At 45.0% G+C, this 15,954-nt stretch overlaps 1 protein-coding gene across 2 annotated transcripts; it reads right to left on the bottom strand.

The window, feature by feature from the left end:
* Window positions 1-24: 24 nt before the first annotated feature.
* On the bottom strand, window positions 25-15,381 carry spata13 (spermatogenesis associated 13). 2 transcript variants are annotated; one of them, XM_047568203.1, is made up of 13 exons: window positions 14,867-15,381; window positions 7,100-8,647; window positions 5,140-5,592; window positions 4,351-4,495; window positions 3,995-4,128; window positions 3,532-3,711; window positions 2,830-3,009; window positions 2,381-2,560; window positions 2,027-2,259; window positions 1,526-1,655; window positions 1,046-1,421; window positions 818-886; window positions 25-695 (listed from the first exon to the last, which is right to left on the bottom strand). In XM_047568203.1, the coding sequence occupies exons 1-13, from the start codon at window positions 14,873-14,875 to the stop codon at window positions 502-504; spliced, it is 3,831 nt and encodes a 1,276-aa protein (XP_047424159.1). In that variant the 5' UTR covers window positions 14,876-15,381; the 3' UTR covers window positions 25-501. The 2 variants fall into 2 exon arrangements, with proteins under 2 accessions (XP_047424159.1, XP_047424160.1); XM_047568204.1 differs by lacking the exons at window positions 7,100-8,647; window positions 14,867-15,381 and adding an exon at window positions 6,059-6,385.
* Window positions 15,382-15,954: the final 573 nt, after the last annotated feature.

Genomic DNA, 15,954 nt, shown 5'->3' with positions numbered 1-15,954 from the left:
AATAATTGCCAAGTTCTCGTCAGGTATGTTTGTACAAGACGTTTTATTTACAGTGTTAACAGAGAAAAAGAATGTGTCAGTTAATTTATCCTCTGGCTGTTTCGAGTTCAGAGTTGACAGACTCGCAGAAAACAACAACAACAAAAAAAAAAGGTTCCAGCCTTCATGAAATAAACTAAAACCACGTGTTTCAATGTAAAAGCAGAGCATACATCATTGTCATAATTAAAATGAAAAGAAACAACCTTCAGCTGGAAATAATGAGACAAAAGGAGGGGGGGCGTCATTTGACTGAGCAGCATCTTTAACTCACCAACGAAGTGGACAGAGTTGGTGTTTTAACACTTTTGTCATGCCCTTTCCAAACACTAGGCACCGAGATTCAACATGCAACGAAGACATACACATTATGAAAGACACATGAGGCACAAGAAAGAAACGGTGACAGTACATTACATTCACAGGCAGGAAAACACGGAAAAAGACTGAGCACGCAGAGGCTCATTTCCTGAAAAAGGCGTTGCGGGTGATGCTGTACAACAGGTGATAAGGCTTTCGTTTTGGGGGTTCAGCCAGTGAGAAGACTTGCTGCTGAGGCACACTGGTTGGAATGGTGATGTGTCGCTGGTGAAGTGGGTGAAGGTTTTGGTGTGGGGTTTGGTGGTGTGGTGGAACAGACCCAGAGTAACCAAGGGCTAAAAGTTGAAAAGCAAACAAAAAAAAAAAAAAAGAAAGAAAATTTTACAAATGAGGGCCAAATCCTGAAACTGAAATAAACCAAGTAAAGACTTAAGGATGAAAATTAATATTTTGTTACCTTTTCCCTGTTTTGCTCTTCTGGCATTAACAATGGCCTGTTTTCTTTGCTCTTCGCTGATCTCCATTCCTGCCAAGAGACACACACACACAAATGAACCTTCAGGGCAAAAAAATTTGCAACCACCCACTTTATTTCCACAAGGATTTCACCCTGGTCATCTGTTATTTCACATCTATCCACAGTGACTGTTTGTACTGTGGATGAAAGGAATTCAGTTTGACTCACCCATCTCTTGGTCCTCCTTGACTCTCTGCCTCTCCCTGGCAAAGGCCTGCAACCACCTCTGCTTGTCTTCGGCCTTCCTGCAGCACAGCATGCACATGAACTCCAGCGTGGAGGCGTGGCGCAAACGCAGGGCGTTCTTCAGGGTCAGGCCCAGGTCTGGGTCCCGCCCGTCAGGCACGTCCACCACGTCTGTCTGGTCCATGTCCAGCCACCCGCGGTAGTGCAGCAGGTCTCTGCGCAGAATGTCTTTTTTACAGTAGACCAGCTGGTGGTCAAACAGGAAGAAGCTGCGCTGTTGCATTTTGCCTTGTCGGACAACTCGGGTCAGCTCACCGGAGTGGATCAGCTCCGAGCTGCGCTCCAGAACATCAGGTCCCTGCAACAACGTTTTATACGACAACACAACAGACGTAAGCGTTACTCAAGTATGGTATTAATAAAAGAAATTATAACTAATAACTAATTATCACTCATCCTCACCTCCCAGTGCAATATGGCGACCTGCCAGTGAGCGATGGTGTCGATGCTCTCTAGCCGTCTCTTCCTCTCATTTATGAGGCTTGCCACGTTCTTCATGGCCTCATACGCTTTGCTCACCCCACTGTGGTCGCTGCAATAAATCAGAAACACAACAGTGAACAAATGTCCCACAGACATAAACTGAAGGACATTTCCATTTGCAGTAACACACTGCGTCAGTGTGGCCTATGGAAAGGTAAGTAATCAAATCACTATGCATACGTTATATATAATTAGAAAGGGCTTTTTTCATATTGGACAATAAATGAAGGAACCACTTAAAGGTTTCACTGTAACATGCAGAAAAAAATGGAAAATAAAAATGCAAAAAGGTACGTTTCGAAAAAATTTTGAATGTTTGTTTTGTAAGCGTGTGGAGGATGAAACGAGAAGATATGATATGAAGATGCAATACAACTACTATATGTTTAAGAAGTAAAAGATGAATTGGTCTGAGAGTACCTGTGGTCTTTGGGGGTGTACTTTAGCAGCTCTCCCAGCTGCAGGGGGTATTTACAAATCTTCTGGACAGGGGTGAGTAAGAAACCGGCAATAGAAATGTCAATCATCTGCTGGAGGAGGCGGCACGCCTCAAAGAAATGTTTATATTTCCCCGACTTCATGAGGCGTTGCAGCTCAGCGCAGGCTGCTGGATGAGTGTTGCAGTACTCAGAGTAGATGGAGAAGCCCTCCCCCTTAAAGGAAAGAAGAACAATTATGAGATTCTCGATTATTTGTTTTAACAAAGCTGCAGAGAAAGTGAAAACATGAGCCTAGCTGTGATTAACTGTGGAGGATTTCAGATGTGGCTGCTACCTGCAAGAGAAAACAGGAGCCTATTTCACTGAGATGTGGCTGGTCCTTGTTGTACTGCTTCTCCAGGTCTCGGAGGAACTGCCTCTGAAACTTGTAGATGTCTTCAATGTTGCTGAAGATGGTCTTCAGCTGCAGCTCGGTGAACATGTCGGGGTGTTTGCGGCACTGACGGATGTAACCCTGCAATTTGAACAAAATATTGTACTCAGCAGACATTTAAATAGTTCAACTACTGGCCAACAGGTGGTGCTGGACAGTGGAGTTAAACATTTTGGATAACTATTAAATTTGATGCAATTTCTAGAAAACAAGGTTACTCCAAATATTTTGACATTTAATGGAATGTGGGCGGCCTTTGGAGATGTTTATCATCTCCGGATTAAATTAAGAGTGGACATTAGAAATAAGCAGATGTGGACATGAACGGTTTATCCTGACAGAGTCCGTACCTCACAGATGTCTTTTAGGTGTTTGATGTAGATGCGTTCAGTGTTCATGATTTCCTGCACCACATTGGTTCTCATCTGTTCTTTGTGCTGCGTGCTGTGCGTGTCCCTCGGAGTCGGATCCTCCTGGTCCGCGACGCTCTCCACGCTTTCAGCACTCGAGTCCTCCTGGTTCACCCGCACCTGAAACACATCCACCGCAGACACAACATATCCTCCTGAGAAGCATTCAAAAGTTTAGAAGTCTGGATGCATTTCTTAAAAGCGTAATTATTTTTCTAGCATCAAGCAAATTAAGATAATTACAAAATAAAGAACAATAAGTGCTTAAACGCCAAAAGACTCTTTTGTTGTTTGAGCACATATTGTAAGTCGAATCTACTTCGCATCGCTATGGCAACAACATGTGCGAGTTAAACCTTAGGCCTGTTCAACACTGATTCGGCTACAAGCAATTACACAGCAGACGTCCATCTGCCAATCAAATAGCCTCACCGTGACCAACACAGCCTGCCTAATTAAGACTCAACTGTCAATCAATTCCAGTCACCACAGAAACCAGCTGGAGCACTGAGGTTTGAACCCTTCTGCACACAATGTTCAGAGGCCTGGTGCTGTTTGGGGCAAAGCCAGTTTGCGAGTCTCTTTTTTGTGCCGCTCGAGAGCAAACAAGAGTCAGTCACACGGGTCAGGAAGTCCACTTACCCTCACAAAGCTGGAGGGGAACCAGGCCTCCCTGTCTGCGTCCCGGCCCCACCACCAGTCCTTGTGTGAGGCATCCAGGACGCGGATAACATCTCCAGCCTTGAAGGCCAGCTCCTGCTCCTCCATGGTCACATGGTCCCAAAGAGCCTCGGCGTACACCGCATGGCCAGAGCTTATCCACTGAGTAGCAGCACGCAAACAGATAAGATAAAGTCACAATTACATGCAGGCTAAGACCATGTCTAAGATGTAAGATTATGCCTGGAGCTGTAGACGCTGCAGTGGTTGTCTGTTTTGCTGAAAAGTAGCCAAACATCTTGGGAACACATGCACAGAAACATTTTCACATAGCTGTTCCACGAGAAACAAGATAAATGTCTCATCATAAATTCGGTGCACATTTTTGGAGGAGATGGTTCTGGGTGTTGCAACGTGATGATGAGGTTTCCCTCCTCAGCCTCACCTCGTTGAGCACGGAGAGCTCCACCCCTGGCTGGAGGTAGGGCGTGACATCTGTGAGCTCGTCAAAGCTGCCCTCCTCCTCGCTCACGCTGTCATCGAGCGTTCCTGAGCACTCAGACACACCATCTGTAACATCTACACAGGGATGACAAACCGGTATGTAGCTGAGAACTCTAAAAAAAGCACAATAAAGCGGAAAACAAGGCACAGATGTACACACACACACACACACACACCTGGCTGCATATCAACATTCCCTCCTCCAACAAACTTGCTGACATTCCAAGACGCCAGTTTTTCCCACAGACTAAAATTCCCGATTTCTTATCACAGTCACACAACAACTTCGGTTCTCACCGCTGAGCACTCTGTGGAGTTTGCGCCGCCCAACGCGGTCCAGTCCGATGGGGGTGCTCTGAGAGAGGGCGGAGGGTCGGAACCTGGCAGACACTCCTCTGTAGGGGGGCACTTGGTGGGAGGGGATAGGTGGTCGAGACAAAGGCTGCAGGGAAAACAAAACCAAAGATCCCGGTATTAAAGGAAGAGATACTTTTTTCGTGGTTTTCAACAGCGTCCGATGAATCGCTGTTACACAGAAATAACCGAGCCAACGACCTCCTGGCAATTCACATTCACAGCCACTGTGATCCATTATTTTGGCCTGGTGGTGTCTTGGTTTAAAATATCTTTGGGAGGGAATATCTTGCTTTTGTCACAGACAGCAAAGAGAGACGACAGGAAATGAGTGAGATTGATGTTCATTATCTTTTGCCCTCGAGAACAGAGACTTTCCAGCTTCTTGTTTTGTTTTGTTTTGTATTGTATAAGGAGTGTTCAGTTTTTTCTTTTTTTTTTGGTTTTAAATTCAGAATTAGTTTCTTATTTGTTAAAAAGATTTTTTTAAAGAAACGTTTTCTCATATTTTTGTACACTTTCTTTAGGGTTGATGTCAACAGAAAAAAAAAATCTTTTTATGAGATTTAAAGGTTTGTGTTACGTATGTACAAAATATATAAGTGTGGGTTTGTTTTAAATTACATTTGTGTTGCTTCATTGGAAACTACTGTAGATAAACCTGGACCCGCATTTAATTCAACCGAAACATTGTCAGTTTTAAAATTTTCGACCTAGTGGTTAAAATCTTACCGAAGGAAGGCGGCCGTCCTTCAGCTCAGCATCGGGGGGGAACAGATCCTCAGATCCTATCACAGAGACGGGCCGCTGCCCCCTGCCCCGAATGTCCCCATTCATGTCGCAGCTTTCAGGGCTCGCTCCATTTCCAAATATGTCGTTATCGCTGCCGTCTTTATCCGCGGTCCTTTCCTCCGGCTGCAGCTCTGCTCCTTCCTCCGGGATGGGTTGCTTCCTGGATAGCAGCTGACCGTAGTCTGAGATAGGCCGCGGTCTTGGGCGCCCACTTCTTCGCCTGGGCTTGACGGGGAGTGCCTCCGCGGACGCCGTGGCTGCATCTGTGGGGGATGTGGGTGATACGGGTGACTCCGAAAGGCATGTTGGGGAGATAGGAGGTGTGCTGCTGGTTGCTGAAGAGGCTCCCTCTCTTTGGAGAAGTGCTTCCTGTCCTTGTTCCTCTGAAGTCACCTGAGGATTAAAAAAAGAAAATGTTCAACAAGGGCAATGACTTTCACACATGACGACAGCTGTGGAGAACATCCGTTAATCAGAAGCAACATGGTGCAATGAGTCATAAAGGTTTAACAACCGCCTCGGATCAATTTCCAGCAGGACCACAGGAATCAATATAAAACTATTACAGTGAGCTTTATCAAGACTCTCGTGAGAAACTTTATCATCATGTGAAAAGCCCTCTTGACCTCACAGTGACTGGCTCCACATATTGAACACAATGCACCCCAATGCTTATCAAGTTCAAACAACAACTGCAACAGAAATAAATTGCACAAATATTCTACAATTAAATTATCACACATCGTTATCACGATATATGCACACCAGCAAGAACTGTACACTTAACAGTCAAATATTGGCTAATGGTTACTCACGTAGACGTTACCCTTCTAGTCAGCCAGCACAATCAAAACCTCACCTCTTGCTTCTCCCGATCTGGGTCCGGACTCCGGCATATACACTGGAATGGCATGCAGTAGACTAGCACCATTATGAAGCCCTCACCACACACAGACGGGTCCGAGATCCCGAGGACAAGTTTCTAGTTTCTTCCGAGGTCGCTAAAAGCCACTTGATTTCTCAAGTAAACAAATTTGCTTTTACTGATCATCTTTAAAAATTGAAATCCCTCGCATGACATGACCATAACACATTTCACTAAAGTTATGTGTTTATGGTCCCGTGTACTGGGTGGTGCTGTTAGCTGTTCCAGGCCCAGCGTTCACGGTGCTGGACTTTGATCTACTGGGCTGCATCTAGACCAAAGGGGGGAGAAGTGGGGGGGTGTACTCAGTCACAGCCTCCTACCCAGGACTATGGAGCGTTTTTGCGCAAGGGCCACTAATCATAAACAAAGCCTAATCATTAACTCTCTTTCCTCCTCCGGTAAGCCGGCTGTATAAAACAGCTGGCCTCAGCATGTGACTCCACGACAGCAGAAGTAAAGACACACGGGAGGGCGAATCAATGTCATGCCTACGCCATTATTTATTTGACTCTTGGGGCGACACGGCTCAGCTTTTAGCAGCGAACTGACTGGCATCACGTCGACACGAGAACCTATACTATACGTTAGAATCATGAACAGATTCAAAGACCACTTTGAACTGAAAGAAATGATGTTATATTTCCGAATACAAGGGTCAGGGCAATTAGCAAGACTGGCATCCATTAATGATTACGCCGTTTGCATGATAAGAGGTTCAATCTTTCCTTCTTCTTCCAGTATGTCCTTCCTCCCACGCTTCTCGGTGCCCTCACTCTGATAGTGTCAAATGTGTAGCCGCTTTGAAGCACCATTACATTTTAAACATACCAGTTACGCCAGATAACGCCTCAGCTTGATCATTATTGTTTGCATCAGAATATCTTTTATGAGCAATGTGAAATAATGGCTGCTAATAGAAAAATTGGATTATTGCACTTATTGTGCACATGATTTTCCATCTTGCTGCCTCACCTCATTTGGTTGCGGTTTGCCTTCTGCTTGCTGTTCTTGCGGTGAAGGATCTCTTTGGCAGAGCGTTGATGAACTTGTTGCGGTCACGGCCGGTGACTCAAACTGAGCAGGGACACTTGATGAAGTCTGCTCAGTTGTCTCTGGCTCCTCCGAGGGAAGGGGGCTGATAAATACAGGATACGTCTCTGGGTCGTTTTCAGGCTGGTGATGAACCAGAGGAGCGTGCTCGACGGCCGTGACCTGGCCTGTGGTGGGCGAGGGACGGCGCTGACGCTCACCGGTTTGTAGGCAAGGCACACGGCGGGAGTAGTCGTCATGGAGACGGCTTAAGGGTGACATGGGGGATGGAGAGGTGGGGCTGGAACAGGAGCTTTGCCTGCGTCGGCCGCTTAGGTCGGTCATGCTGCCGACCAGCTTCAGCATCGGTGCCTTGGTTTTTATGGAGCTCTTTCTGTCGCTGACAGAGTGGCTCCTGAGGTCCACTGAGGAGGCACTGACAGTCCTTTGGATGTTTGTTGTGCCGTCTGAGTTGCTACTTTCCTGGGGGGCTTCCCGTGGGGAAAGAGGTCCTGGAGATGTGGCTTTGCGTCTGAAAGATGCCTTAAATATATGGAGGTTCTCTGCACTTATGCTCAGTCTGCTCAGCACCTTCACATTAGTGTTCTCGTTCATGCTCTCCGTTTGGACACTGGCCTTAGAGGTCTGCTCTGGTTTTTGCGTGGTCTGTGTAGCATTATTTGTCTTACTTCCAACTTGTTTCCCACTCCCAGTGTCAAGTAACGAGATGCGTCCTGGTCCATATGCTCTCCTGATACTCCTGGAGAATCGTGAGTTGCGTGTGAGACCGTCTCCATCATTGTCCTCGTCATCGTAGTCCTCAATATCTGAACTATAATGGCTCATCACAGCCAACGCTTGCCCTTTTCCATTAGAAACACTACATCCTTCTGGATTCTTCAAGTGATCTGCAGCTTCAGCTACACCACGGTCACTATTGTTTCCAACTGTGCCATTAGACAATTCCTGATGAGGTAAAGGATCGTGTTCTCCCTCTTGGCTTGCTGCCCCTCTACTCTGGATACCCTGAAGCACAGATGATTTAAGCTTTTTGAAGGAGTTCACAACACCAAGCCCTGGAAGTCCTGCCCATGCCTGAGGGGCACTGCTGATCTCACTGCTCTGGGGTGACGTTGGACTGTCCATCGTGTGACTGTGAGCAGTTACGGGGCCCTTGCGCGAGTTAGAAAAAAGCCGCATAATTCTCGTGGAGTATGGTTTTCCTTCGGCCGGACCTATAACCGAGCTGGACCAGGCAGAGGAGTTGATGCCATTCAACCTGCTCTCGTCAGAGTGAGGACCAGGACTCATCGGCTGCACCTGGGCACCACATCCGGACAGCAGACATGGCACTGAACTCTTCTCGGCGTGGCCCTGGAATGGATAGAGATCACTCAGGGGTCTGCTCCGGGTCAGCGGGTCAGCTTTTGAGTTGCGGATGCATGGGAGAGGGTCTTCGCTTGTGGACAAGACCCTGTCTTTTTGTTCTGCCTGCAAACAAACAGAGCTTAGATTAATAACCTCCATGGGTCGCATTGTACAATAATTTCATAATCGCATTTCGCAGGATGCCAATGAATAAATTTAATTTGCAGATCAAGTAAAAATGATCAAACAATTAGACATACTTGACAACAAAAGAGACCGTGGCAGCGAGAAAGGAAGATCAACCATTGTGTGTGTACAGTACGACATTTGTGAAATATGTAGGCAGACAAAAGGAGACACAAATAAACACAAAGACAAGTATGCCTCAGTGTGCGCAGGGTCAGCGCTGAGGCATACTTGTGTGGACGTTTTACTAAGAACACTAGGTGTATTTGTCCTTGGTGCTGTATTTCAACGTCCAAGGAGAGCTGAGGCCCAGGTTGGGGTGGTGGAAGAACTACGTTGAGTTTTATGTGTGTGTGTGATTCAGGGCTAATGCAGCTGAGGCTTTGAAGTGGGGCTTTTTGAGCGTGACTAAGCAATGAAACTTGCTAATCCATTGTGATTAATGCAATAAATTGCTCAGTTTTCTCCAGATTACGCAGTGGATAAGGTGAAAGGGGAGGATTGTGTGGTCTTCAAATACAGCGACGGTAGTTGGCAACTAAAAAAGTAATCCAAATATATTCCAAACTTCTCAGATCTTTAAAGAAATGATGCCTCCAACAGCATTTTCTATGTCATTTTCCAGAAGAAATTCTTCCAGAATAGTTCTTAGACAGTTCCTGAATGAGGAGCAAATCCTTCTGTCTGTCTTAAAGTGCTCCATGGGTTATTATTTAAATATGAGACCAGACAAGGTTCAACTGCAGTTACATATGCTTTAACACCAATACCTTCATTTACAAGCAGATATATGTTTCCAGATAAATTATACTATTAATTGTTTAATAATGATAATTTTAAGGTTAAGTAAGGTGAAAACTTTCCATGCTGATGAAGCTCATAGTTCTGGGCTGATTCTGGTGAATTTGAGTCATTCCTTAGTTATGCTGCTATAGGTCTTGGCTGCTGGGGGACTTCCCATGATGCACAGAGCACCTCTCCTCTACTTTCTTCTCCTCCCTCACTGTCCACGCATTACTATTGTATGGCATGGCATTAACCCTGTGTCCCTCTCTCCTCCTCCTCCTCCTCCTCCTCCTCCCCTCCCCCTCAGCCTTTCTGCAAGTATCTCCTGGAGCTGCATGTTTCTGATTAGCGGAGCTACATGTTTCTCATCTGTGGTTCTGGCTCCACCAACGTACCCACTGTTCACCGCTTATAGTTATTTATTCCAACGTAAATGTCATGCACTCGCTATCTTTTTTTTGTGATGGAAAGTTTCTGTGGTGAAGATCTGCTGGGCCAGTCGAATCATTTATATGGGCTTTACGTGGTGATGGACAGTAGAAAATCAGCAATGTAGTTGCTCAATTCGTTTACGACAAAATGTCTCTGACTGGTTGTAGGACTACCCGATTGCGTGCAAGGCTTTGTTTTATTCTGTATCAGTTGAAACACGCCCAATAGTGAAATCCAAATGACGTGTTACCAGGCTCATATTCTCACTGGATTTATGCCAGACTAGGTTCAATCTATCCTTTTTTATGAATTATCAATCTACCATGTAACTACTTTAGTTTGCATCATGTTTATATACTGCATATTATGCTTTATTTACACATATGATGTCATCTCCCTCCTCCTGATTCTCCTACCCGCCTCTCCTTTCTTTTGTTCCACCTTCCTCCTTTTTCTTTCTCTCTATCTCGATGGCCCCCACATGACCTGGGTTTAGCTCAAGGGTTCTTCCTCCTAAACCGCTGTTGTCTCAGGGCTTTTTCTGGAGGTTTCAGGCTCTGGTTCCTGCAAAAGGTGTTAATATGTTCTAAGTTACACCATATAAATAAACTTAAACTGAACTGAAGACAAATCTACGTGTTTAAGTATAAATCTTCGCATTAGTTTTATTCTTGATAGTGCTACTTCGGTCTTCTATTGTGCTAGAAATTATATACCAACATCCAGAAATGAATTTATAGTTAAAGTTGCAACACCTCCTCCTGCTTGTTTTCCATGTATGAAGCCGTTCTTGTTAACGTTCGCAGGAAGCATCGCCTCCAGTTTGCACTGTGTGCACATGCAGGAGTCGCAGGAATCCTGGAACGCTCTCAAACTTCCCTCCGCGTGCACGTTTTAGCAGCAGATGCACGTTCCCTGTGGAATCTGCTGTCACTTCAAGCAGCTTGCTCCATCACGCTCAACACTTATGTAAACACAGAGCCACCGCTGCCAAGCACCGCTGCTGACAGACAGTAAACACCCCTCGCGAACAATGTGGTGCTTTCAAAGCTATGCTGAATTGTCTTCTTGTATTTTTCTCCTCCGCAGCCGAGGAGGAATCGCGTTGAGTAGCAACTGGAAAAATAGACGGGATCAATAATTCCATCTGTTTTCCAAGTAGAAAGATGGGAGATAGGGGGAAAAATGCCTGCAGCTCCCCAGCCTTGTTTTGAATAGTATTGTCATGCCATGAGCAGCTCAACCTACTGGTTTATCCTTCAGTGCCTTTATGCCTTCTCCTTACAGCAGGCGCCAACTGTCACAGGCCAGTTGGCATCTACTAATTCTTGGCAATGGCGTTCGCCGGAAACAAGCTGATACAGGTGGTCACTGCTTCACATGGTGACAACGCAGGCTCTTAACACTACAATGTAAGTGCGATTTGCGTTTACATGGCCGGCTATTCTTCAGCGATTACAGCTAATTATGGCCTTTAAGGTGGATTTGTGATCCTTTGTGCGGGTTTTAATCCAGATCCAACACATCCGCCTCGATGTTAATTCTAATGTAGGTGGAAAACAAACTTATTTAAGCATAAAAAAATGACTGCTTAATACGTTAGTAGCACATTCTCGCCAAATTCAGCACTGATGAGATGTTTTTCCATATTAGATACGTACGACTGCCTAGAGTTGAAATGATTACTGGATTAACTGGTTGATCAACAGAATAATAACCTGACTTGTAACTATTAACTACTTTAAGGCATTTCTTTTGCCGTGTGCCACAGTACACTGACAACTACAGAGCAGATGGATCCAATGGATACACCTTGATTTTAGATAATGTAATGGTACATTACATTATCACTAATATAGACAAAATAAGCATAATCAATGATGAAACCAAATAACTGCAGACTAACATATGTTCTACTTAAGACTTTTCATTTTCTGTTTTCTATAATACTACGTAACACAGTGGAGAAATGTTGTCCAGAGAGTCTTTAAACTTACATTTACTTTCTTTGAACACAGAAATAATTTAGTGACACCAAATAATGTAACAATAAACTACGCTGCGTTAAGTCAGTGCCTTCACCTGTGCATAAAGTGCCATCCACATAAATATTACTTACATGTACGTTAGTGTCGCGCTCAACTTTCCGCGAATCTACACTTTCACAATGTTAATTTTTTTCCTCCACCATTTCTGCTCTGCCTGCGTACCAGGATAGCTGCTTCTCTCTGGCTTCCTCTTGCTAATCTGTGGATGGGAGCGGCACGCTGGGGCCCTGGTCCAGAGTTAATTAAGAGCTCAGGGAGGACCCCCCCGCACACACACATATACACACACACACACACACACACACACACACACACACACATGGCAGCCAGCTGGAGCCAGCTTCAGATTAGACTCCCAGAGTTTAGGATGCATCCAGATACATACAACAACCCCAAGCGGCTGCCCTCTCCCTTCCCTGGAAGAGGCCAAAAATATTTTAAAAGAGTCACTCATACGACGTTTGACCTCATGCCCTCAGGCAGGCACTTCAGAGCCATAAATATACATACAAACAGATTCCTGAACAGTTTCTTCCCCAGAGCCGTCGAGTCCAAACAAAACACGCTGATAACCTTAGGACAATATGATATAAGGGACCATGCAATAATGTTTTATGATATTGTTTCTGTTAATAAAAGGTATTTACTTATTTTATGTGTATGTGGGCATTACCGCTGTAATGACCCCCCCTCCCCGGCAATTACGATACAAAGACATATTCTATTCTATTCTAAATGCACACCCAAAACACAATTAGTCATAGCATCCTTTCACAGAGTGCACAGGCCCGTGTCCGTGTGCTCATGCGCTGACTCATATGAGAACCGAGCAGGGAGGAAGGCACTTAAATGATGGACTCCCTTCCTGTTTGTCTAGGAAACCCAAGTAATGCAAGGAATTAAACGTACAGCGAAAAGCGATCTTCAGCCTGCAGCTCGTCTCTGCAGAGGTATGTCCTGCCTAAGGCCAGGATAAGACTCATTAAGACAAAATGAACAGAGCCCTGAATCTAAATACCACCAGACAGACAGTATGAAGGGAAAGTTTTCATTCTCATTCTGTGGCTTAACTCTGAGACAGACACAGTGACCCTGAAGCAACACTTTCATTCCTTGTCAAGCTGTTGCTTTACCAGTTGTCCATTTGTCTTGATGACTAAAAGCTGTGAGGACAACATTCCTGCGTGTGTTAAAACAACACCACGCAGTCTTTTTAAAGGACAGATCAGACGATTAGCTAAATGAGAGTGTGTGAACGGGGTTTCATGAAACTTAAGTTGAACATATAAGTGAACATGTGTTGAGTGAAAAGGCAGTTCATGGGTTCACAACTGTGGCTGATAATGTATTCGACGGTGTTTAATGTTGAGAAATGACTTCATATTAAACCATTTTTTTAAGTCTCCATGCACCATCATGTAGACTCTGTAGGGAAATATACAACGTGAGGGAACAGTGTGTGGATGTGGGAGACTGTATAGCCTGTTCCCCTCTATACCAGGGCTAATCAGATTAGTGGAGCTCTACCAGTCTGTGTTTAGGACCTGTTTCTTCTACACATGACAGCCTAATGAGGGAGATCACTAGGTCACTCAGCACCGACTGAATGACACCCAAAGCCTGTAAACAATCCAACAGGACTTAACTGCAGGTGGTAACTTGGCCTAGATGCACTATACATTAAGTTGAAGTACAGCATTCACTTGTTCCGATTACTTCATGATCCTTTTTAAACCCGCACATTAGTTGCAATCCATCAATCTGCGCCGTTTTACACTGGTGTAACCACAATCTGACGTGGACTTGAAAACGGGCTGCGTGTCCGGATCAGGTGAGCACAGAAGTTCACCTTACTGTACAAAGGCTCATATTTGTCCATGACCTAGTTCCTCATTTTTTGATCTGGCAGAATGAAGGAGAATGGGAGACACCACGCCCCTTTTCTAAAGAGCGTGGGAAGTACAGACGGAGGCCAAACCGGGGAGTGTCAGCACACCGAGCTTCCTACTCACCTGATATGCCGAGGTCTGTCATAGAGACAGATGACCAGAAACTCAACACCACACAGTGTCCAGGGCTTAGTGAGGACAAAACACCACAGCGTCTGGTTGTCAACACTGTAACCTGGAAGCAGGGCCGCACCATCAACACTCAAAAAGGCCACGAAAACTTTCTCAAGAGGACGGAGGGGGAAGTTCATAAAGGAGAGATAAGCTCGGGGAGTTATAGTTTGGCTCACGTGACGCCAAATTATTATTGTGACTACAACAGAAAGTAGGCATAGGGCGCACATTATATTGACGTTATTTAGCCCCGTTGTAAAAGAAATTATAGTTTGCGGAGCATTAAATCAGAGGACTCTGATCTCCGCAGGGATAATCAAGGCTGTATGGCACAAACAGCAGACTTTACCTCTTGCATTAAAGTCTATGTGGGGGAGCCGTGAAAACAAGTTAATTAATTGGGAGGAAACTCCTGCAAGAAATGTAGTTCGGTTAGTTCCTGAAAACAAGGAGCAATGAAAGGGGATTAAATTGAGTAAGCTCGCAAAGAACTCCAAAAACTGCTTATATATTTCTGCATTAATTAACTTTCTTTGGCCGTGGAGCTCTTTGTAGTTGCTGGCCCTCACATCCCACCCACCCCCCTCCTCCTTCACCTACTCCCTGCACAGCCTGGCATCTCCCACATCACTATAACAACCAGGGCTGTAATGCACTACAATAACCCCCCCCCCACCACCACCACCACCACCCAACCCTGGTTCAATTGCAGCCAAAATCAGTGCAACTGTAAGTCGAGCCACTATCAGTATAAACTATTTAAATGAATGAAGGTTTTTAATCAGTTAAAACGCACAAAAAAAAAAAAAAAAAAAACGCTGGCTTACCCTGCTCATAGTCGCCGATGTTATCCTCCACTGCTTTTCTTTCTCAAGCACAACAGAGCAGCTGTGTGTTTGTTATTTATCCATAGTGGAGCAGCTTCTCCGACTTCCAGCTGTTTGCTGCTTTGTGCTCGTCGTCCTTTCGCAAAAACATGTCGGATACACACACACACACACACAGACACACACAAAATAAAAGCCACGACAAGTGCGCTGCCTCTGCTAACTTGTAGTCATACTGAGACAAATGGCTGGCTCACACACTTAAACACACTGAGCTAGCAACTGCGGCTAGCTCACGGCTCACTGATAAACTTCTCCTCAATTGCGCAAGAAGCTCCGGTTTCTAATTTCGCCTTCGCCAACCGGCAAAACCCGTTGGTAGTCAAGCAAAAAGGAAAAATAAATATTGAACCATGCGATTCCCCCCGACGTGACTCATTGGAGTCTCATAGTTTCCCAGGCGAGTGCAGTTCAAAGAGGAGTCTTTCTTGGAGGATTGGCTGGAGAGCATCTTTAATGCACTTGTTGCGCCGTTTATGGGGGGGCGGGGCTACTGGGTGACCATTAGACTTAAGAGCCAATCAGAATCCAGGGGACGAGTCGACGTAAAATCTAAACCACGCCTACGTTCAAGGCTCTCCACTCCTCAAGATGGAAAACACCAACTGCTACGTTTTATTTCCTCAGTGTATTTGAAGACGTAAAAAAAAAAAAAAAAAAAAAAAGACTGGGCTTTCCAGTTCCAGTAGCATTATCTTCCTCATGCCAAGGCACTGAATCATACCAAGGCATCGATTCATGTTTTCTGTTGCACTGCCAATCCACCGCATACCAGAGGAAGACAAGAGAAGACACAAGCAGAGTTAACCTTTACACATTTAATATGATTTTTGTTTACATTTTAAGACTCATTTGACATGACCTTTGCTGCCGTTTCAGTAAAAGTATATGTTCAGGATTCTACACAAAAACAATTTTAACTGATTCAAATGCTTAAAACACACACGAAACACCAAACCTGGGAGGCAATTTAGATTATTCACTTAAAGTAGGAGCAGTATATTGTGTAAAGATATGTAAAGGCCCTG

The sequence above is a fragment of the Mugil cephalus genome, chromosome 18 (assembly GCF_022458985.1).
Source record: "Mugil cephalus isolate CIBA_MC_2020 chromosome 18, CIBA_Mcephalus_1.1, whole genome shotgun sequence".
Taxonomy (NCBI): domain Eukaryota; kingdom Metazoa; phylum Chordata; class Actinopteri; order Mugiliformes; family Mugilidae; genus Mugil; species Mugil cephalus.
Note: the sequence above shows the minus strand (reverse complement) of the source record. Positions and strands in the feature narration are given on the sequence as shown.